The sequence below is a fragment of the Teleopsis dalmanni genome, chromosome X (assembly GCF_002237135.1).
Source record: "Teleopsis dalmanni isolate 2A chromosome X, ASM223713v2, whole genome shotgun sequence".
Classification (NCBI taxonomy): Eukaryota; Metazoa; Arthropoda; class Insecta; order Diptera; family Diopsidae; genus Teleopsis; species Teleopsis dalmanni.
This window is the reverse complement of record NC_051848.1, coordinates 42,354,388-42,376,403: the sequence shown is the minus strand read 5'-3', so window position 1 is coordinate 42,376,403 and position 22,016 is coordinate 42,354,388. Positions and strand designations below refer to the sequence as shown.

Here is a 22,016-nt window from a genome sequence, read left to right as displayed (position 1 = left end):
TAGCTATATTAAGTAAAAGACTTATGTATGTTTTCCATAAGTACATCCCTATCGATTTTGAAAAATTTGGTAGAAGTGCCATCTACGCCTTGGTGTTGTTGTTTTTATATTACTTTATTACTTACTTACTTTATTAAATCCATGTAAAGTATTATTAAGAAAATTTTATTGAATGGGGATACCAAATCCATCTCTTCAGCGCCTAGTTTGTGTTATTAGTAGTTTCGAGAAATTTTTTATCATTTTGAAGTTATTAATTCTCAGAAGCAAATATAAGTTGTGAAACTAACACAGTAATATCAGAATTCTATTCATACTAACATACTAACTTTTTTGTTTACCAAAGTACTAATAAATTGGTTAACTACATATGTTAGAAGAGAATTATATTCACTTAAATAAGTTTAAGATATAGGTATTTAAATCCATAAATAAGTCATTCACTTACTAAGTAAAGTTCGCTTTATTGGAAATATTCATGCTTTTAGTGCTGTATATTAATGTATCTATTAATATGAAATGAATAAGGTTTGTATATATGTTTATAAATTGTATTAAACTCCTCGTCTAATATGAAGATAAATACAAATGAAGAAAAATAAAGCACCACTTGTATGAAAGCACTAGTCTAACCCGAAAACCCCTAAATACCATTACCATTACCATTACACTTAAATTTCATCCGGGCGTGAAGTGTATATATAACCCAAAAATTTTATTTTCCGTGAGAGTATATTTGAATTTAAAATTATATATCATATTTTGTAACTTAAGAATTTTTTTTTTAAAATTATTCTTTTTACGCATTTTACAGGAATTTTTTTTTATTTCTGCATAATAAAATAAAATTAAACATCATTTTGGATATAAGTTCTTGTGTGACATTATATTAACTTAAACAATTAATACATAAAAAAAAATAATATCAAAACATGCAACAAATAATGCCTCTACAATCACAATAGTATTGAAATTTAATAATTAAAAATGGAAACATAATTAATTAATTCAATTATTCTACAGCTAGTTTATGATTTCGTCCTAATATAAACACAGCAACTGAATTTGTTAATAAACTTTTGCAACAAATTAACAAATCCCTAGAAAAATGTGCTAACACATAAAGTAAAATACGGCTTTGGGTCAGTTGGTTAAGCAGCACTGACTCTCAACTTCAAATTTGGCAGGGCAGGAGTTCGATTCCTGATATTAGCAGTTTTAAAAAATTATTTACGAATAATTATATACAAGAATTATTTCCAAGACCACTGATGATGGGTATTTGGCAATACTCGAAACAGCTGTATGGTCAGTCAAAAATTTAATTAATTAAAGTAATATAAAATGAATATTTGTTGTTGTAGTTCACTATTGTTCGAAAAACCTCTTAAAAAACAATTATAAAAAACTTTCAAAAATAATTATAAAAATATTGCAATAGTCCGGAAAGATGCAGTTTAATTATGTCACTTTGTATTTTTCTAAGGGCTTATACACAGTTCAATAATATATCAATTCCTTACCACATCAATATTTTTGTGGTATGAAATGTGACTATAATACGCTGAGAATGATGTACAGTTTATAGGCGGAGACAGCATTTTTCTCTCAAATCTAGTAAACAATTAATAATTTCAAGTATATGAATTACGAACTGATTGATTAAGTTGCAATAGTCACTTATGAAAGGATTTCCGTTTAAGCTTACGATTAATTTTTAATATTAAAGCAAATAAACCAATTCGCTGCGACTGATCAAAATCATTTCTAGTCATGAGAAGAAGAAGCACATTAGCTTAATCAAGCTAATGCACATACAAATTTAAACAATTTAATCTTCATTAGCTGCAACTTTCTCACATACTCACACGTACTCACATACAATGCTCAGTCAGAATTGAGTGGACTCTACATACATACATGCATTGTTTTCTATTAAATAGTTTTTGCAACACTTTATCACCCACACAACATTCATCTTAATTTCCTGTCGCTCTTGTGGTCGTCGTAGTCCACTCATGGCGAAATGTTGTAATTTTCATGTTGGGTTTTTGTTTCTTTGTTGTTTCCTTTGTTTTTGTTTAATAGTTTTAGGTTTTTTTTGTTTTTTTGTTTTTTTCTTTAACATTTTTATATTTTTTTTTTTGTTTTTTGTTTTTTGTTACTTTTGCCGACGGCTGCTATTATTGCACTTTGAGTGTTGGCAAAGCATTATTTTAAGAGAGACGTTAGATGCTGGGGGATTGGCGTGTTGATATATAACAGTCTGCTTTGTTCTATGCCTCTTGATGGGTATTCTTTGAATCGCTGCAATAAACAATTCACATTCGAATATGTATGGTGTCTGCCTACCGAAATGTGTGTTGCTATGTTTGTGTTTGCGTTTGTGTTAGTGTTAGTGTCTATTGCTATTGCTCGCCACAGGATATTACTCTTCATACCAGTAGTTGGCGCCATCCAGCTAAAGTGACATCCACTTTAGTTAGCTTTAAATGGTATGAGTGTTGATGAAGGGCTAATAGTCATTTCACATACACACCCACACACCCACATACCACATGCCGTATGCCGTATGCCGCATGCCGTATACATTGCATATGCATATGCATATACATTTTTTATGTGTGCTGCTTAGGCAAGTGTATAACTTTTCATTTACTGCTCTTTCAAGTCTGTTTTTTTTTTGTATTGTTTTTTTTTTGCATTGTTTTTTTTTTTGCTTGTTGCTCTTAAAGCAGGCGTGTAAATTGCGTTTGCTTTTGGGTTTGTATTAGTTTCATTACTCGCTTCTGAGTTCATTTCGTATTTTGACTCTTTGGTGCTTGTGCATTTGTAGGCTTAAATGTCTTGTAATGGTGGGACAGCATTTTCAACTGGCCACAAATACACAATGTTTGTGGTTTTCGGAGTTTATGCGAACACGTCCGTCCCCACCACGGGACATAATATACTCGCAGTCGCACTTGCACTCACACACAAACGCATCCTAGTATTGTTACTGTTGCCATTATTACAATAAGCTTTGGAATTTCACTCATTTCTCCATGAATCTTGAATATTGTGGCTTTCATGAGCACAAAAGATATGTCATCTTTGTTTGTTTAAAATTTTGCTTTCGCATAAATTTTAATGTGTCCGAGGAAATTATTCTTTCAAAACTCTCAACTACAAATTGTGGTTTGTTTCAGTTGAGGCAATTATATGAGATATATAGCAAGTTCTCTAGCACTTCTATGATTTATGACATAGCTACAGGGTATGAATTTATGAATACATGAACTCGCCTTCGCTATAATCGAATTATAGAAAGGATGCTACATTCCTTGCTGGCGGTCCTTACTACTTAGAGTTAACTGTTTCAAACCTCGCTTTTTATTTTCAAAGTTAAAAATGTTTAAACAGTGGAATTCTACATAAAATTTTAGGTATGCTGTTTTAGTGAAAGTTTACTTTTTCGATTTAGCTTATTCTCATAGTTTTTGGTGCTGTTATCTGACACTTTGCTCATTTTTGACGCTATGTTTCCAAAATTGTTCGTGTGTTCGCTTTAGAGTTTTGTTTGCACATTTTTAGTGATGCTTGCTACATTATAACATCGTAGTTGTAAACGTTTTATGCGTTTTAAGTGCTATTAGTTAGCACTTATGCCTATTTTTTGTATTAACCATGATTGTAGAGGAGGATTATAAGCGTTTCTGAACGTCTCGCATTGAAGTATAACATGAGGTATTGGAGAGGAGCTTGCTTACGCATGGTTAACGAGAGATCAGAAAAACATTTTTTGGATTTGAAATATCGGACAGTGAGTTATGTAAAACAGGGTGAGGTACCATCAGGCGAGCAACAGGGCGACTTATCGATGCGAGTAGCTTCAGCTTTCTTGAAAAAGACGAATTCTTGTTTTGTCTTGAGAGCATGGCACGAATTCTTTTTATTGGAGCAGACTTGAACCCATTACAGTCTCAAAATCAATGTTCGTGATTGAAAGTCTTTCAAAATGTTTTTTCAATGATATTATTATTTTCAATGACAATTAACGTTAAAAATATTTAATATTAGTTGCTATAACAATGTTGTCTGCACCGCATTACCCAACCTTAAACGAATTCGCAGTACGTATCGCAGGAACATTCAAAGAATCAGTACCTTAAACGAATTCGCAGTACGTATCGCAGGAATATTCAAAGAATCAGTACAAAAAGAATATCGAATAAAACCTCTCAATTACTGAGAGGTCAATTACTGGCTTTATTGAGTTATTAACGTTTATAAATATAGATTTTAAGCAGTCAATAAAATTATTTTAATATAAAAATGATTTTACTACAAATAACAGATAGACATTTTTGTCTTAGACGTCTTTTGTTTTGCACGTCTTTCAAAAAAGGATTTTTATTAAACTCAGTTTGTAAAACAGTGTCTGTTTTTGAGTTACATTTCAAAAGTCCATATTTTTGACAAGTAAGGAGAGGAATTTGAGAGTAGATGTTTAAGGTAAAAATGTTGATTTATTCATTTGTATTATGACACAAAGTGGGATATTTTTTAAAATCAGTGTGGAACACTGGAATATGACTGAGTCAGAAATGGTCAACTATTCGTAGTAAGTTTTGTGAAGATGCGAAATTCGTATCTCTTAAAATTAAATTTGTTTATAAAACCTCTTAAGATTTATTGAACATTTGAGCTCAATTGCCTCAAATTAACCTAAAACTGTCAAAAATGAGTTTAATATCGCATAGCATTATTAGTCCTAGACATTTTCAAAAGAGTTTTTGTCATTTGAAAGTCTTGACATCTGATTCAAAAAATTAATTGTTTCAGATTTAGTATGAAAATCTTACTATATCACATTCAAAGGATTAGAATAGTCAGCTCTCGAGTAGTGAGTACTTGATGTCTTCTAATTACCCAAAAGAAGTGTGAAAATTGTAATATTTATCATTCAAGTATTATAAACCTCTTGACAAGATACTTGGTAACTTCTAATTAGTCAGAAAAATTGCAAAAATCCTAATATATTCAATTCAAAGGATTAAAAACCTTTGGACATGATATTCGGTGACTTCTAAATAACCAGAAATATTGCTTGATATCTTGATGTCTTCTAATAAGCCAGTAAAAGTATAAAAATCCTAATATATTTCATATAAAATATTAAAAACCTCTTGACACGATACTTAGTGTTTTTAAATCACACTTAAATAGTTTAAGAGCATTAATATACTACATTCAAAGGATTAGGAACCTCTTGACATGAAAGTTGGTACCTTCTAATTAGCCCGATTTATTAAAATGATTAAAAATAACTTATTAATAATACATTAAAAAAGAAAGTTTATTTGTGAAAAGTTTTTTTGTGTCAGGCGAAATAAGTTTGAAAATAATTTTGAATTTTTAATACCAATTTCAACTATAAATTTTAACAAATAATTGTCAAAAAATGTTTATGTAAAAAACAGAACAAAAACTATGCAATAAAAAGCAAATATGGAGAAAATAATCACAAATGACCAAAACTTTTATAAAAGCAACCGCAAACCATGAAAACAGCGTGAAACTTTTGTCATTAGAAAACGATGGTCATTAGTGCCTCAAAGTCACACTGGCATTCACACTCCGCATGGAGTTAAATAGAATACTTATTCACACCAAGGCATAAATACCAAACGGCAAACCTGCAATCCGACAGACCAAAATTTAAGCGAATCATGTGAAAGTGTCGCCTGCTGAGTATCTGAACTGAGTACCCCGAACACTGTTCGAATGAGAAAAGGCCAGAAACACCAAACTTCATAGAACAGACAAATTCACATTTGCTGATTACGAAAAAAACGAGAATAACCAAAAAGGATCAAAAAGATATTAAAAGGAAAAACTTTTTAAAATAGCAAAATATATTTGCCAATATTTGAAATGGAAAATTTATAGGAAAATGTCGGGAATTTACGATTGCATATACACCCACATTAGCACTCACAGTTGAGACCTTCATTAATTTCGATTTTATTTAATTTTATTTCAATTTTCAGCTATTTTAGGTTTGCTCTCATTAAAGAAAATATACGTGATATGTCAACACCACAGTGTGCCTTCATATAATTAATGTGTTAGGATATGTATTGCAGTAGAAATGAACAGAAAAACTAAAAACAAAATCCACATGAAAATGAAAAAAAAATAAACTAATAAGTTTAATTAAAATGTGAGTTCACATTTCATTTATTGTCTTTAATTTCCACATACAACAGTTTTGGTGCCTCATCCTCTCAACCGGCCCAATCCATAAAGCAGCTTCTGCTCCGCTCACTACTTGTACTGCGCCATATGACACTCAGAGCCACTTCTAGCAAAGATTAATGTGCATTTGCAATGCGACTCTGAGCACGACCGCTTGCAATTGCAAACGGAAACCGTTGCAGTCGTAGTTGGAAAAGTTGTAGCTGCTAACAAAACGCCCACGAACCGGAAATGAAACACTTCCTGCCAGTAACGATGCTGTTGCTGCAATGCCTATACTGCATACCGTCACTGCTCACTGTTTATATGGATGTGCGTTTTCGTCCTCACTGACAGTACGGTCTGGCTGTACTTATGTTTGAACGCCTACTCCGCGTGTTTACTTATTGACTCTTTGGAGGCACATACACTGACACGGCTTAAGACCCATAGTTATCATTAAGAATTGTAAATATTGCAAATTTTTTTTCTTTGTTTTTTTTTTTTTTGATTTTTATTTTGCCATAGTTTTTAATTTCCAAACGACAAAACGTCTATTTGACTTCTAACACTTCAACCTAAACGTGCAGTGCAAATAGAGACAAACACAGGCCACCATACAGACGACTGTTAGCTACCGCTTCTTACTGGCTTTGATCGCTTACTTACTTATTACTGCTGCAATTGTTATACCCGCCAGCACCCGCGAGCGCCACTTTAGTCACAGCTTGTCTTTCCGTTTTAAAAATCCACTCAGTGTGATTTCATATTGCCGCTGCAGTTACAGTTACACTTCCGTTTGCTGCACTTAATTTATGGCTTAGTGAAAAATAGCGACAGATTCACTATTCTTCCACTTCTACCACTTTTCCACAATTCGCTTTTCCTATTTTTTTCCATCTCAAAAAGAAAAATATGAAATAAAATGGAAAATTATATCTATGTCTCCTTAAGTCCGTCAGTAGCAGAAATCGCCCGGCGTAGCAGCCAAACAGTATGACCCGAAGAAGGACATGCACTTCCGGTTGCAGTTGGTAGTGTTTAAAAATTTATCATGAAATGAAATGCGGTCTGCATGTGCGGCTATCCTGGCAGTCATTTGTAGGTAACTTTGTGGTGGTTAGTGTGATTCTCAGGGCCACTTCGAATGGATTTAAAATATAACACCGCCGAAAACATCGACAACTACAATAATTTCGACTTTTATCTTCTTCAACAATGAAAATGCAACAAAAATTTGTGTCAAACTTCTAAATTACGTTTAAGTAACAATTTGGATTATAAAATATAAAGAATGTACTAATGAATACTGTGAACTTCGACTGATAAGCGATTAATAATAATACACACAAGTACATATTACTTATCATATATATAGTACGTAGAGTACTAATACTACTTAAAATTATTAAGAAAAATATAACAAAAAATTAATAAACAGTTAAAATAAATTTTATAATAGTTATGGAGTTACCCTTTTTTAGTAATATTTCTATTTTTTAATGCCTCAGTAAAACCATGAAAAAATGCGTCTTATACATTATCATAGTTATGATAGTACACGGTACAGAGCAGGAAGTAAAATAAACATTTTTTTTTTTTTTTGCAATAGCTGGAAAGCATCCAAACCCAGTAAAACCACTTCTTCGGAACGAATGGAGAAGATTTCCACAGCCATGTGAAAACTTCACTCCAGTAACCAAGGGAGAGAGATGAGAGTAGATATGCTAATACCTAGCGAACTAAGTTCTAAGCCAGACAGCAAGGTCGTGAAATAAGGAGATTAGGGGTTAGTGAAGAGTGTTTAACTAACGGTAAGCTTTGTGACCAGGGTCACGAATGTCGCTGTTATACAGGTAGATGAAAGACATGGGTTCGTCAAAATCAAAATTCTTTTTGCTTTCAATGCAAATTAACAAATCGAGAGTGAGAGAAAAAACAATATATCTGTTCAAAATCGTTCATGGGAAATGAGTCTATTTGTGTCTCATCCGTTAGTCGAAACAGTGTTATTTAGTAATTAATGTCGGAATTCACGTCCTTTAGAAGAAATTACCTTAATTTTAATACATTTTGAAAAACAAAATTCTAGGAAGCTAGGATATGACACTGTGAGTAACATGCAATTTAGCTCTTACCCAAAGGACACAATTTTGACGAGCATAACATGTAGGGGCCATGGTCGTAGACCATATATATATAGTCACATCAAATAAAAGATTGTTGTCGTTTTCATTAATAAATAAAAAATTGAGAAAAAGCGAAATTGCGATTAAAATTTTAATTTTACATAGTTATGTTGGACAAAACCGTGCTGCTAAGTAAGAAATATCGGAATTCATTTCTATTAGAAGAAAATATATGTATTTTGTGTGGATGTCTAAACCTATCCACACACAAAAAAAAAACACTTTTAATATTAAAGCACAAATAAAAACAATCAAAAGTTAACAATAAAAAATTAACAATTTTAAAATGGATCCCTATATAGCATACCTCTTGGTCATGACCAAAAAGAGCTTAAAACTGACGTGACGATTCTTCATATGACAGTCTATGTAACGTAGCCAATAACTTGGAATCAAGTACTTTTGATGTATGCATTTAAAATTTTTGAATAATTTATTTAAAAAAACCAAGTTAGCAGTTATTTAATTCAAATTTTAGATATCAAATATTAGAAAAAAAAATGAAATGTTTTTTGGATTCGTGCAAAGTTCGTTTTAAATAACTGTGTTGCACCTGTTTACTTATATTGGTCTTCTTAAAATTTTAGTGTATCAACCAAAATATTTCTTTTCATATATTCTCCACTTTCAAATCTCAAAGTTTTGAAAAGTTACGCACCTAGAGAAAGTAATAAGACTAAACGGTGGAAGTGAAGTGAAGTGAACTGAAACTGGCATTTATAAAGTGGTAAGTACCAACTCATGAATTGTCTATATATCTATTATATATCAAAACACTAAGATATTATTACAAGTGTTATTAAATTGACTTATTGGTCCAGAAAACAAAAAAAATATGATATAGTAAGGAGGTATTCAATTTCAATATATACCAAGTTATAATGCATCAAAGATAAATGTACCCAAAATTCTTTGCTCTAGGAAACGAAAAACATCGTATGAGTGGGGTACCCGTTCTCAACACATACCGAGATATGATGCGTGAAAAAAAAAAACAATACCAAAAAAAGAGAAGCATGCTTATTATTCATAAATCAAGTCCTTTTTTTTTTTCTTTTTTTTTTTTTAAAATAGGCTATTTGTGCACCCCGACCTAAAAGATCTATTGTGCGCCTATAGGCCCAACTAGGACAATTTTAGACTATTTATAAATCTTATAATTGCAGTGGGCTTAATTTTACCTATTTGATTTGGGACCAGGATCCCGCTACCAAGGTAATCGGGTCTACGTCTTGCCACCGCTGGGCAGTCCTTATTAGTCCTTATCAAGTCCTTATTATCGGCAAAATATTTGTTGTTAAGTAGTTTTTCCATCTCTCATCAATTATCGTTCTCCTACAACTTTCTTTTAGAATCCACTACCAAATGATTTTTATATTGAAAATACACATATATATGAATTATTACTTATATTCACTTGAGAAATTGGTTTCATAAACATACGTTGAACTTACACAGAATGTATGTCCCTGCTCGAAGTTTTGTACCTAAATATAAATTTCACATAAGTGAAATCCCATTTTTGTAGGACTAAACTAGAATTATATTACTAACCATATGTAAGGATAAGCAATAAGAAAACATGAAACCTAAAATCTATTTACAGACACCTTAAAGTATCAGCATTGATAAGGACGATCCAGGCTTTTTGATGTATAATAACACTTCAACTTAAAACTAATAGCATCTCTAAAATAATAAGTGTATGAAACAGTCAGTTTTAGATTCTCGTAATAGGCTCATTCCTGATACCTTAGTTCCCGAAAAATCTAATACCACCAAACATCAACAATTTATGTGCTAACAATATATTATATGTATATCTTTAATCTCGATAAATATAACATTACCTCTCATCAAAGTGTCTAATAGATTCTCCGTATATATGTAACTCTATGTAGGCAACTTAAGCCCCAATCCTTACTTAATTTCGGATATAGATCTGAAACATTACCACTTAGTTAGCCTCTTAATCAAGCAAAAAAATTCAAGCAAAACAATGCCAACCTCGAATGTAAATGTACAATAATTCACTAGAAAAGCAAGGAATAAATAAATTTATAAATAATTAATATATAAAAATAATATAAGAATTTTTTTTTAATCCCAGAGTACACAATTTTTAAAAACTTAAGATATTCTAAACGAGATTATCGTAATAATAACGTTATATATAGGGAGCGCTACTACTATATCCAAACTATTTGGGTAAATCTTTAAGAGGTCCGGTACACAAATAGCACTCCATGTAACGACTGCGATTTCTGCATAGAGCTTCATAGTCAAGCCAATTTTTATATCTCAGAATTTTCCATTTCTTTACCTAATTTAGCCTCAACTGAACATTTTGAAGGAGCGGTAAATGAACGACGATACTTATCCAAACTGTTTATATGTTAGTAAAAAATATAAAGAACCGCGTAAAGACAAATAATATCTATTTTATTTTTATAACAAAAAAAATTTTAAAAATGTTAATGAAAATGCAATTAGGTAAGTAGGTACTAGAACGACGTAACTAACAATTTGGAAATAATTCTTTATAGACCAAATAAATAGTCATAGTTAAATTCATCACACCTATTGAAAGTCCTTCTAATAACTTAAATCCAATTTTCATGGCACTCTTCTGAATAATTATCTATGCTATAGATAAGTGTAATTTGTATAGTAGAGCGCCCAGTTATAGACTCGAGGTTTATATCACTTTTACTTTTGTTAACATTACTTTAGTAAATTTGCCTTCCACAAGCACAACAAAATCCATTCATAAATACTTCCCTTCGATTTTAAATCAAATTATCATAAAATATATGCATTTATTTCTGAAACACATTTACTAGAGATCTTCCAAGTCTAAAGCACTGTTGGTAGTTATGTTATGTTTAAAAATATAGAGTAAATATATATATATATTTTTTTTGTTTTGAAAAAATTGACATACATGTCATTTATTTAAAATTTATAACATTATCAAAATTCATACTTAACGTATATATTTTTTAAGATTTTTTATAGTTGTTCCCAAAATTACTGTGTGATCAAATTAAATATGGATGGCTCGAAATTTCAGACGAAAATAAAAGACTCATCAGGATCTAGTGGAAATAACTTTGCCAAAAAAGCCTTCACTGGGGTTTTTCCACTGCAAAAATACTCAATGCTGGATATGTCTGAAATAAAATACGATTTAAATGGAGACAATTGTAAAAATGCTTATCCGTCACAGTCTTCAATCAATTCAAAAAATTCTGAAACTGCTTTACCGTCGACAAAAAATTTGAGAAAACGTTCGAAATCTTTAAAGAAAAAGCCACTGCAGCGAAAACAGGGAAATACTGTAGATTCTTCGCAACGGCGATCTAAAAGCAGTGAAGTGCCACCTCGTCGTACTACTTATGCTCCCCTACCACGTGTTGCAACTCTTCAGCACACAAATCCAAAAAAGCATATAGTAAGTTCAGGGGCTATAACCAAAACTACAGTGAAACCCATAAAATCACATAATGCGTCACTTAAATATGTTCCTAATATAAGGCCATTGAAAAATCCATTAATAGCGGAAATGTTTCCGGAAAAAGTTTCACCAAAGAATGTCCCTAAGAGTACGGGTGGTATGCGAAAATTACCCAGAAATGAAGATAAGGCGCGAAAATTCCCTAAAAATGTACATTTAATTCAAATAACAGATTTAAGTGACAAACGCGTTGATACTATCAAGTCTATTAAAAAATCTTTAAAAACTGTACAGCCTTCGCAAACTCCAGTAGCCAAAAAATTGAAATCGCTGCAGAAAACAAAAAAACCGTTGGAGCAATCACAAAAGTACTTAAAAGAAATGAGGTCGTCTAAGAATGCCGAAGAAAGCACAGTCAAGGTAAACAAATTGAGAATAACAGCCGGACAATCGCAGAGAAATGAAAATAATATACACTCACCCTCAATGAAAAGTATTAATTTAGAAGAAAGACAAATTATAAGGGTAGAAACGAAACCGAAAGATCTGAAGAAAATAGAACCAGTTCCAAGCAAGTCCGAAAAAAGTGTAGTAGCAGTGAAAATACAAAAAAAGTCCCGTGGTAAAAGGAAACTGGTCAGAAAAACATCTACTAGGGTTTCTATTAAAAACGCGCTACCATTACTTCTTCCACTAGGAAAGCTAAGATATGAAGAAAGTAATGATGATGAGCTGGTTGGTGAAGAAGATCGAACAAGTTTACCTTATACTATTGCTAAAAGCAAGGAATTCGCTGACGATACAAAAGTTAGAATACTCTTCGGTCACTATTACACGCAAGTACTACGTGCTTTCAATAAACGTAAAATTTTCACCATCTACGGCGAGTACTTTACATTACGTAAAGCCTTGCTTGATCGTGGTTGGCTGGAAAAACTGCTTCCAACCAGACTTCCTCATCTGCAAGCACTACCGGATGATAAGCTCATACTAAGTGCAAGACCTGGAAACGTTGAGGAGACTGTTGTAATGTCTAAGATTATCAATAGTTTTCCTGCATTTTTTGTTTGGCAACCGAAAGAAGTGAAAGATGTTTACGCTGAAGTTCTTCCAATTAGAAACCGAATTCGCAGAAGTAAAGAACTCGATTTCACAACAAAACTCGGTTTAATTGGCTGTGCTAGAAATCAGTTCTCTAGCCGTAAATCAGGCATGAGCTATCCACGATTTTATCGGCTAGATGGAGATACTGCAGATCGATCAGGTTTCATAAAGGATTATAGGCAAACGCAGTGCCGTTGCCTTATTTATTATTTGTGGAATTGTTTAGACTCAATTGAGTCATATGTCGATGCAGAAAACGGTATTGTTTCACCAAATATTTTGAAATTTGCTCTCAATTCTATTGAGAATCAACTGCATGCATTTAGGCAAAATGATGATGATTACGATACAGGCGAGGAGACAAGTTATGAGGATTGGAACGATTTCATAACAATGTCAATTAAAATCATGGATCAGAAGGCGAAGCTCAAAATGACCATTCAAGAATTGACCAGAACACTTCGCAAAGGCACCATTATACTCGATAAAATACTGAAATGGCATCCGGATTATAACTGGGATGGAGATCTCAATGTTTGGCTTTTGAAACCAGGTAACAAAAGTAGAGGTATTGGTATAGTTGTTAAGAAAAACTTGGATGAAATTCTCGATTACGCAGTTAAAAATGTGGATCGAAATTATGTTGTACAAAAGTATGTAGGTAAGTTGATCGAAAAACAACATAATTAATATATATGCTTATGTGATACATTTAATCACGCAGTATTATTTATTACACATATTATAATAATAATTTAATTTAGTATGAAAATCTGATTTGACTTTTATTTTAGAGCGTCCTCTGCTTATCTATAAGACCAAATTTGACGTCCGTGCATATATGCTGCAAACTATTGCTGATGATACTCTATCAATTTGGATATACAAGGACTGCTATTTGCGTTTCTGTTCCCAGGAGTATTCACTGACTAGTTTAAGGGCATCAATTCACTTAACAAATAACAGCGTTCAAAGGTTGTACAAAAATAGTAGAAATCGAGATCAACGTTTGCCAATGAAAAATATGTGGTCCCTAAAGGAGTTCAAAAACTATGTGAAATATGAATGTGCTGATTCTTTATTCTGGGAGAATACAATATTTGTTGGTTTTGCACAGAATTTAATAGCCGTAGTAATGGCTAGTTTTCAAAGTACAAAGCTTATTGCTAACTCCTTTGAGCTTTATGGATGTGATTTCATGTTGGACTCAGCAATGCATCCAATATTGATTGAAATAAATTCAACACCGGATATGACATCCTCTACGGCTGTTACAGCTGAAATATGTCCTAAAGTATTGGCTGATGTAATCAAAGTTGTAGTAGATCATCCAAGCAACCCATTAATAAACACTGGTGGTTTTGACTTGGTGTTCAAAGCTCCATGCAAAACTGAGAAGAAAGCAAGAAAAATTGAAAGTATAAAACTTCTTGAACCTACACAAGTACCATTTAATATTGACTCGTCATTTAATTCTAATTTTTCATTCGATGAACCACAAAGTTTTATGAAATTACCATAAAATTGTTCAAGATATTTTTCATTCGCCATATTTGATTTTCGAAACTGTTATGGACGAATTCTTTCTGATACACCAACCACCAACGAAAATGGTTGTGTATGGTAACACTCGTCTTCTCAAATGTGTTTTTTTTTGGATAAAGGTATAAGATTCTGATGTTTTTTAAAGTCTGTAAAATAAATAGACCTTACACCATTTCCTACATTAGAAAACAACTGGCTGAAATTTATAATTGTGTTACTCACATGGCGTAATGAAAATTTTAGGTTATAACTCAAAATTATAAAATTAATTTGTGTAGTATTGTTTTAAGTAAAACGTTTTTAAGTAAGACGTTCTAAAGTAAAACATTTATGATTAAAACGTTTTTAAGTAAAACGCTTTTAAGTAATTGTTAATAAAACAAAATAAAAGAAAAAAAATGTACATATTTAATTTTACTTAAAAGTCGAAGGAAGCTCTTTATTATATTGAATTTATTGTTGTGATTATGAAACCCTATTAATGCACTAAAAAATGTGTTCTTATATTTATAAAGAAACGAAATAATTAGATATTTTCAATATTATTATTAGTATATATTCAATAATTAAACATACGCAATTAAGACGATTATCCAAGACCATATCTGAGTATAAGTTTCAGTGTTTTCTCTTCCAAAGCCACTCCATAAGCTATTCCGTAATCCGTTTAATGGAGCAACAACTGTAAAATGAACTTTTACTTCACAATTTGTATAATATGCTGATATACACAACATCTAGTATATTGTTCCTTCTGATTTTTGTCTCGTTTGTCCACAGTCAGTACTGGAGCCGTGCAAGTCGTGCGCTATCGAGTTAATACAAAATAATTGAAGTTATTGGCTCTTAATATCGAACGATTTATTCAAACCTTCATTGACCAAGGTGAGTTCAAATAATTACCATGAATCATATGAAAAAGTGTTCGCACTTAATTGGTCACATATATGGTATGTTGGTATATCCAATATTGTTATTGTGCTAGCAAAATACTCTTCCAACACCAGTGCCAACATAGTTGTGTCATATTCATCCCACTATAGTAGATACATATATACTTTACAACGACTATGTGTGAAAAGTATCTATGTATCTGCAAACATTTCACGTGAATACTCTGCGCATATGTATAAATGTTACACTTAAAAACAATTTGCTTAACTACGTTCATTTAATTGACTACTCGGATATAATCTGATCCTTGTTGATGTCAATTTAATTAATAAAATGTGCGATAAAGTCTCTTTTCAATTTGCTCCATATGGTCAGAAGTAAAATGTTTTCGAGTTTTAAGAAGAGAAATAGGAAAATAAAAAATTAAATAAAATAAAAATATAAATGCAGGTTTTCTATTGTATTAAGAAAAAATATTATGGCATTAGTAATATTAAAAGGTATTTTTTTAATTAAAAACTTTTACGAACTCAAGAATCGTTCGGAATTGGCTATGAAACATGACAGTAAAAGTCACAATAAGGAAGAAGGAGCTCCAATTAGCAAATTTGTTAGTACTAAAAAACGATTAAATAAAAACTCTTGTTATAAATTTATAGAACCAACTGTATAATGATAACTATAAATAAACAACTACTGTATTCAACAAATGGCAGAAGAAGATTAGGAGCAAACAATCGAAATGCGGCAAGAATGATGGAACAACAACGCTCAAAGAAGTTGGAGAGCTAGACTAATACCTGACTCTAACGAAAAGTGGGAGACACAAATTACTATCTTACTCTGATGCTGACCGGACATGGATATTTTTTAAGTACTTGTACCGCATGGGAAAGGCATATCTTACTTAATTAGTTGACCATTACAGACGCGGATCGTCTTAGGCCGCGTCGAGCAGCCTCCGCCAGTCAGCCCGATTAGTTGCTTTCTAACGCCAGTTGGTAGTACCGAGAGCCCCCAAATCGTTGGTCAACTGGTCCTTCCACCGAAGATGCGGACGTCCTCTACCTGCTGGTGTTCCACCTGCTGATACCAAATCAAACACCTTTCTAGCCGAAGCACTTTCTTCCATTCGTACGACATGACCAAGCCAGCGTAGCTGCTGAATTTTTATACGCTTAATTATGTCAATGTCACGGTATAGCTCATAAAGCTCATCGTTCCATCTAATTCGATACTCGTCGCCAACGCGTAAGGGACCATAGATCTTCCAAAAAATGTTTCTCTTGAATGCTCCTAACGCCTTCTCATCACTGTTGGTAATTGTCCAAGCTTCTGCACCATACAGCAGAACAGATCTACCCTACTGCATTTATGGCGATGTAGTCTGTGACGACACACAGCACTCCTTCTTTTACTATAATAGGTGACTAATATTTAAAAAAGATGTAAATGCTTATATATTACCAATAAATATCGAAAGTATATTGGAAAAGATGATACAGAACCCAGAGAACTGACTAACGATAGAGTCATACGTGATTCAAGTCCTTAAAGCAAACAACAACAAACGAGAAGCAGAAACTAGGCTAATAAATAGTGAAGATACCAAAAAAATGCGGTGAAAAAGTGAAGGTAGCGACACAGATTAATAATGATCAAAAACGCATGGCTTGAAATGCTAACATAATAACCCTCTCCTTGAAGTAATGCGATAGTGGTTCCAGGGAGAATATAGTCCATATACTATATATTAATATGTTAAGGAGTCTGACACGTCATTCTAACGACGGTCGGTCTGACGATGCATAAAGCACTCCACTTCCTCTCAACAAAAAAATAAGAAAAAATATGGTAAGTTTGAGTGGCTGGTACTGATACATTTCGCATACTTTGCAAGTGAATTTCTTGTTTTTTTTTTTATTTAAATAAGTGTCTTAAAGACAGACAGAAAAGTGTGATTACTGCAACTAATATATATATATACTAACAAGTAAGTTTATAATTATTTATGTAATAAAAATAATATATTGTTGGGCTAAATTAAAAATATTATTTTAACTTAAATTAACATTTCATATTTGAAATGAGAAACAACTTTTTTTTAAACGTCTCATGAACCCTAATATCTTCTCTGACTGCTCGAGAGTGTGTTTTTTACATTTTTGAACCCCTTTTTAAAAAATGTAGCAGAGTTTCGAAAAATTGTTAAAATTACATTGAATTGTTAGAAATATATATAAAATGAGTTAAAACTTTACAGCAACAGGTCACCAGCGTATTTTCTAGGTCGCCAACTACTAGATGGAATCTAGTTTTTGGGTAATAAACAAAACAACGTTTTCTATTATTTAGTTCTATTCATTCTCTTTAACAACTTTCGCTTGCGACATATCAATTACGAGTAATAAAAATCTGAGTGCCAATTCTCAAAACCCTATGGGTCCATATCTCCTAGGAAAAAGTCACAAAATTTTTTCTCAAGATACGGGTCTTCTTATCTTATGAAAGCGGCACATAAAATTTCAGCCAAATCGGAGATCATGAGTTCAAAAAGGTGTCCGATTTGTAAAAGAATGACACGTATATAGTATTATTGTTAAAGAGTTCTATGAAAATAAATACAAATATATATATATATACCATCTTAGAATTCAGTTAGCCATGGAAAAAAGAAAACTTCAGAATTAACAGAAATAAGTTAACAACATTTTCAATCGTTTTACCTAAATATTTTGAAAATTGATAAGTAAAAGCTGTTTTTATTGTTTACAGATATATATGAAATTTCTCATATATGATTTCGATTTAGCTGAGAAAAAAAAATTTTGTCTATATTAGTTAAGAACTTAAATTTGAAATTATATATTTTGCAGTAAAGCTTTTTCAATACTCAGCATAATTTATAAAGTATGAAGATCCTTTTCACAAAAGGACAGAAAATTATTTATAGTGATGAGGACTCTACACAAATGGTAATACTATCAAACTCCATTTAATACATTATATTCGAGAAAACCTAATTAATATCGCTCTCGATTTCAGACGGAGACATGTAATGAAGAGGAGAAAGCGGGAACGTCTTACCGAACCAGAAACAGAGATATCAAGGTAAATTTTGACATATGTTTTATTTTAATTTGTAAAAGCAAGTATGAAAGTATATTCAATATATTCAAAAAAGATATGATAAATGGACACTATTGAAAACGTTTTAGGGTTCGTTACCTCACTATTAGCGATTTCCCTTGTTTAATATTAGTTTCAAAACATATTTCTTATTTTGGTTCACTATTGAATATAATTTGTTAGCAGGAATTACTAAGACACTTTAACTTTAAATAATATGCATTAAGTATACTATATTTACCATACAATAGACTATAAAAGAGACTATATATGTTACAATCAGAAATATATAAATACTCTGTCACTTAATATTTGATGACTACAAGTGAAAATTTTTTGTACTTTTAATAAATGTATTTCAGTACGCAGTTAGTTTCGAAGATCATTGGTATTCTGATAGCACGGACTGTAACAGTTCCTCGTGTTCAGAGGCAGACGGGGAGCGCAAGAGTGTTATGGTGAAAGCTTTTAAAAAGAAAATGGCTCATTTGGGAGATAGTTATTGTCCGATTCGGTGTCCCCTTTTTGGTTGTAAAGATTCATATTTTCCTGATGAACTTCTGAGTCATATATTTCAGAAGCACACCACAGATGATGCAATCGAAAGACATGGACTCACTGAAATCCACAACAAACAAAAGGTTTTGTTGTATTTTAAGGAAACTGACTTAACGGTATCAAGAAATGTATGCGTCGCATTTTTGTTGTATGACTCCATTTATAAAAAGGGAACAATGCTTCCGCCTTTTCGTTCATTTGGGAATGGTAACACATTTCTTCATTCGAGACATCTTAAACATAAATATCATGTTCCCATCATGGTAATGACTTCCTTAATGACATGGTCTGATCTACTTTCACCAAAATCACTCAAATCCAAATGTAAAGCAAATGAAAAATGTGATCAATCATTGTTATTGCTAGTTATATGGTTAACTGGTGGAATAATCAATAAACCTTTCAGTGTTACCACAACCCTCTTCAATAAAAGTATGTCGCACTCAAAAAGCACAATTCTAACGGTGGTACCCATACATGAAACTCAGAAGCCTTGTAATTTCTTGCGCAATACTTCCAATTACCTGTTATTGCCCAAAGGGGAATTGGATATACTCAGTAATAATGGTAGACATAAAGTCAACATTGAGTTAATACCGACTGAAGAAAATGATTAGTGCGAATCGTTATGAATCTTATTATAATTAACAATATTTATTAAATTAAATAAAAAGGAATTTTACGTGAAATGTAACCAATAAAGTTTTTAGCTTATGCTCTATGTATGATAAAATGAAACAGGTGTCTGAAAAGCCTTTATAGATCTGTATATCTAATTTGTTACTCTATTAACTTTATTTCGATGACTTGAGCAGGGGACAAAACGGATATTCATGATACAGGTAGTTCGAATTCGAAGTTGCAAAAGTTTTAACATAAGGTAATAGAAGGTCTTAGAGATATTAATATTTAATGTAGTGTGTTAGCAAACTTATATTCAGTAGCATAGCTCTTTCTTTGTAACAAAAGAGTCACATTATATAGTATTAGAAACTACTTCGATACGAGTACATTTTGGAGTCCCTAAGATTGTTATCATCGTTTAACTCAGCTACGTTACTATTTATTAAACTTGAGATATGTTGAATGACCTAAACGCACTTTATGTCAATGAGTAACCCAATGAGTAAACCGTCAATGAGAGAAAAAAGCGTACAAGAACATGAAGCATCATCAATAGACGAGGGTCCGGAATATTTGCAGATTGTTTGTTTTTTAAGTTTATTACTAATTTTCGATGTATAACTTCGAAAAGATTTAATTACTAACTCGGGAGTAATTGACCTATAAATTAAAGGTTAGATTTCTTCGTAACTTAAGAAAATATTCATGCGTCATATTTACCTATCATTGCTATTGAATCTATTAATTATGTTATTATGTATTATGTATATAATAATAGTTGAGTATATTCGTAGTTACCAAGAAATCACTGGTTCTAAACTCTCTGGTATATATAGTATGCAATAGAATATCCATAAAAAGTTCAAAAGCCATACATAAATATTTTATCGGAATCTTATCACTACTTAAAGCTGTCTGTGGAGTTCTACCTCTGATTAAGGTAGAATTAGCACACTTCAGTTTTGGACTGTACTTAATTTAAACTGAAGTGATTTTCAAAACTTTGATTGATTTGATATCTGACAACCAAAAATGGTACTTCTTGAAACCTGGAATGTTATAGAATTATCAGTGTTAATATGCATGAGCAGATGAATGCAAACTCAAGCGAACTATAATAACTGTATTCTTTAACTGAAACAGTTGGATCGTTGTTGGAATAGCACTTAGTTCTGAAGTGATTAGAATCATATTTTTGCCTATGCATTTTGGACTTATCTTCATGAAGTTATGTATATAGGAAAGAAAGTCATTGTAATCAGTTCACAACTTAGTCCTCAACTATATTCATTAATAGTATATATGGTATATTTATATATGTTTCTTATTCTACATTCTATTATATTAAATATAAATATTATTATTAAATATAAATCATTAAGGTATGGGAATACAGATTGAATCAGATAAGTTTATGGAGATAAATCTAAAGTGCTCAGACAAAAAAGAAGTTCTAATCAGTTCAAAACCTAGTTCTATTTCAATATCAATCCAACTGTTTCAATTAAAGCGGACATTTTAATTTTACAAACAAAGATTGTACCGTCATATAATATATATTCATAGATACGTGAACTCAGAAGTCTATTTTAAAAAGTCTGAGAATTATTAATCATTTGTTTTGAATAGAGTTTAATCTCAAGAAAGTCTAAAGGTTTCTTTATTATTATTTTACTAAAGTTATTTTAAAAATAAATAAATGTGTATAGATTTTGCCATTAGTTTTTCTAGAAAAAACATTATTGCAAGTATGAATTATTATATATACAGATGGTTTCTTTCTTTTTGAAGAAAAAAAAAATATGTTTTCCATTTTTACGAAAATGATTTTAAGTAATCGTTAAGAAAATATTCATATTAGGAATAAAATAGCTAACGATAAGTAAGTTTGAAAAGCAGATGTTAAGTTATCATATATCTAATAGGATACTTTCTCGGCAATCACCTAGTCTGGCTGAAAAAACAAATCGGATATTAATGGATATGTTTCAGTAAATATTAACCAAGTTTTATCGAATAATAACATTACTATATATTTAAAAAAAAAATATAATTATAAGTGTTGTGAAATAAATTATAGTTTACCATAATGTGTATAATAGAAAATGCTCCCATAAGTTAATTAATTAGTTATATTCTCATGCCAGAACTGGCATGGAGATGATGAGATCAAAAAGATATCCGAGTTGTAAAAGAATGACCTATATATTGTATATCTTGTAAATACAGTTCATATTGTTTGTAATGTTGATATTGTTTAAGTTGCTTATATTTAAAATATTATTATAAATATTGTA

The 22,016-nt window shown here is 31.5% G+C and overlaps 2 protein-coding genes across 2 annotated transcripts; both read left to right on the top strand.

Moving 5' to 3' along the window:
- The first annotated feature begins 8,934 nt into the window (after positions 1-8,934).
- Positions 8,935-14,899, top strand: LOC119689831 (tubulin glycylase 3B-like). The gene is made up of 3 exons (XM_038104746.1): positions 8,935-9,135; positions 11,416-13,630; positions 13,764-14,899. The coding sequence occupies exons 2-3, from the start codon at positions 11,461-11,463 to the stop codon at positions 14,489-14,491; spliced, it is 2,898 nt and encodes a 965-aa protein (XP_037960674.1). The 5' UTR covers positions 8,935-9,135; positions 11,416-11,460; the 3' UTR covers positions 14,492-14,899.
- A 3,292-nt stretch (positions 14,900-18,191) lies between these two features.
- Positions 18,192-19,785, top strand: LOC119689127. Its single transcript, XM_038103875.1, has 3 exons — positions 18,192-18,383; positions 18,454-18,519; positions 18,900-19,785. The coding sequence occupies exons 1-3, from the start codon at positions 18,321-18,323 to the stop codon at positions 19,710-19,712; spliced, it is 942 nt and encodes a 313-aa protein (XP_037959803.1). The 5' UTR covers positions 18,192-18,320; the 3' UTR covers positions 19,713-19,785.
- Positions 19,786-22,016: the final 2,231 nt, after the last annotated feature.

Excerpts from the sequence above, each read along its gene's own strand:
- LOC119689831 (XM_038104746.1), top strand. The coding sequence starts at position 11,461 with ATGGATGGCTCGAAATTTCAGACGAAAATAAAAGACTCATCAGGATCT. Across the intron at positions 13,631-13,763 it reads TGTTGTACAAAAGTATGTAG|AGCGTCCTCTGCTTATCTAT; the intron begins GTAAGTTGATCG and ends CTTTTATTTTAG.
- LOC119689127 (XM_038103875.1), top strand. The coding sequence starts at position 18,321 with ATGAAGATCCTTTTCACAAAAGGACAGAAAATTATTTATAGTGATGAG. Across the intron at positions 18,384-18,453 it reads ATGAGGACTCTACACAAATG|ACGGAGACATGTAATGAAGA; the intron begins GTAATACTATCA and ends TCTCGATTTCAG. Across the intron at positions 18,520-18,899 it reads CCAGAAACAGAGATATCAAG|TACGCAGTTAGTTTCGAAGA; the intron begins GTAAATTTTGAC and ends AATGTATTTCAG.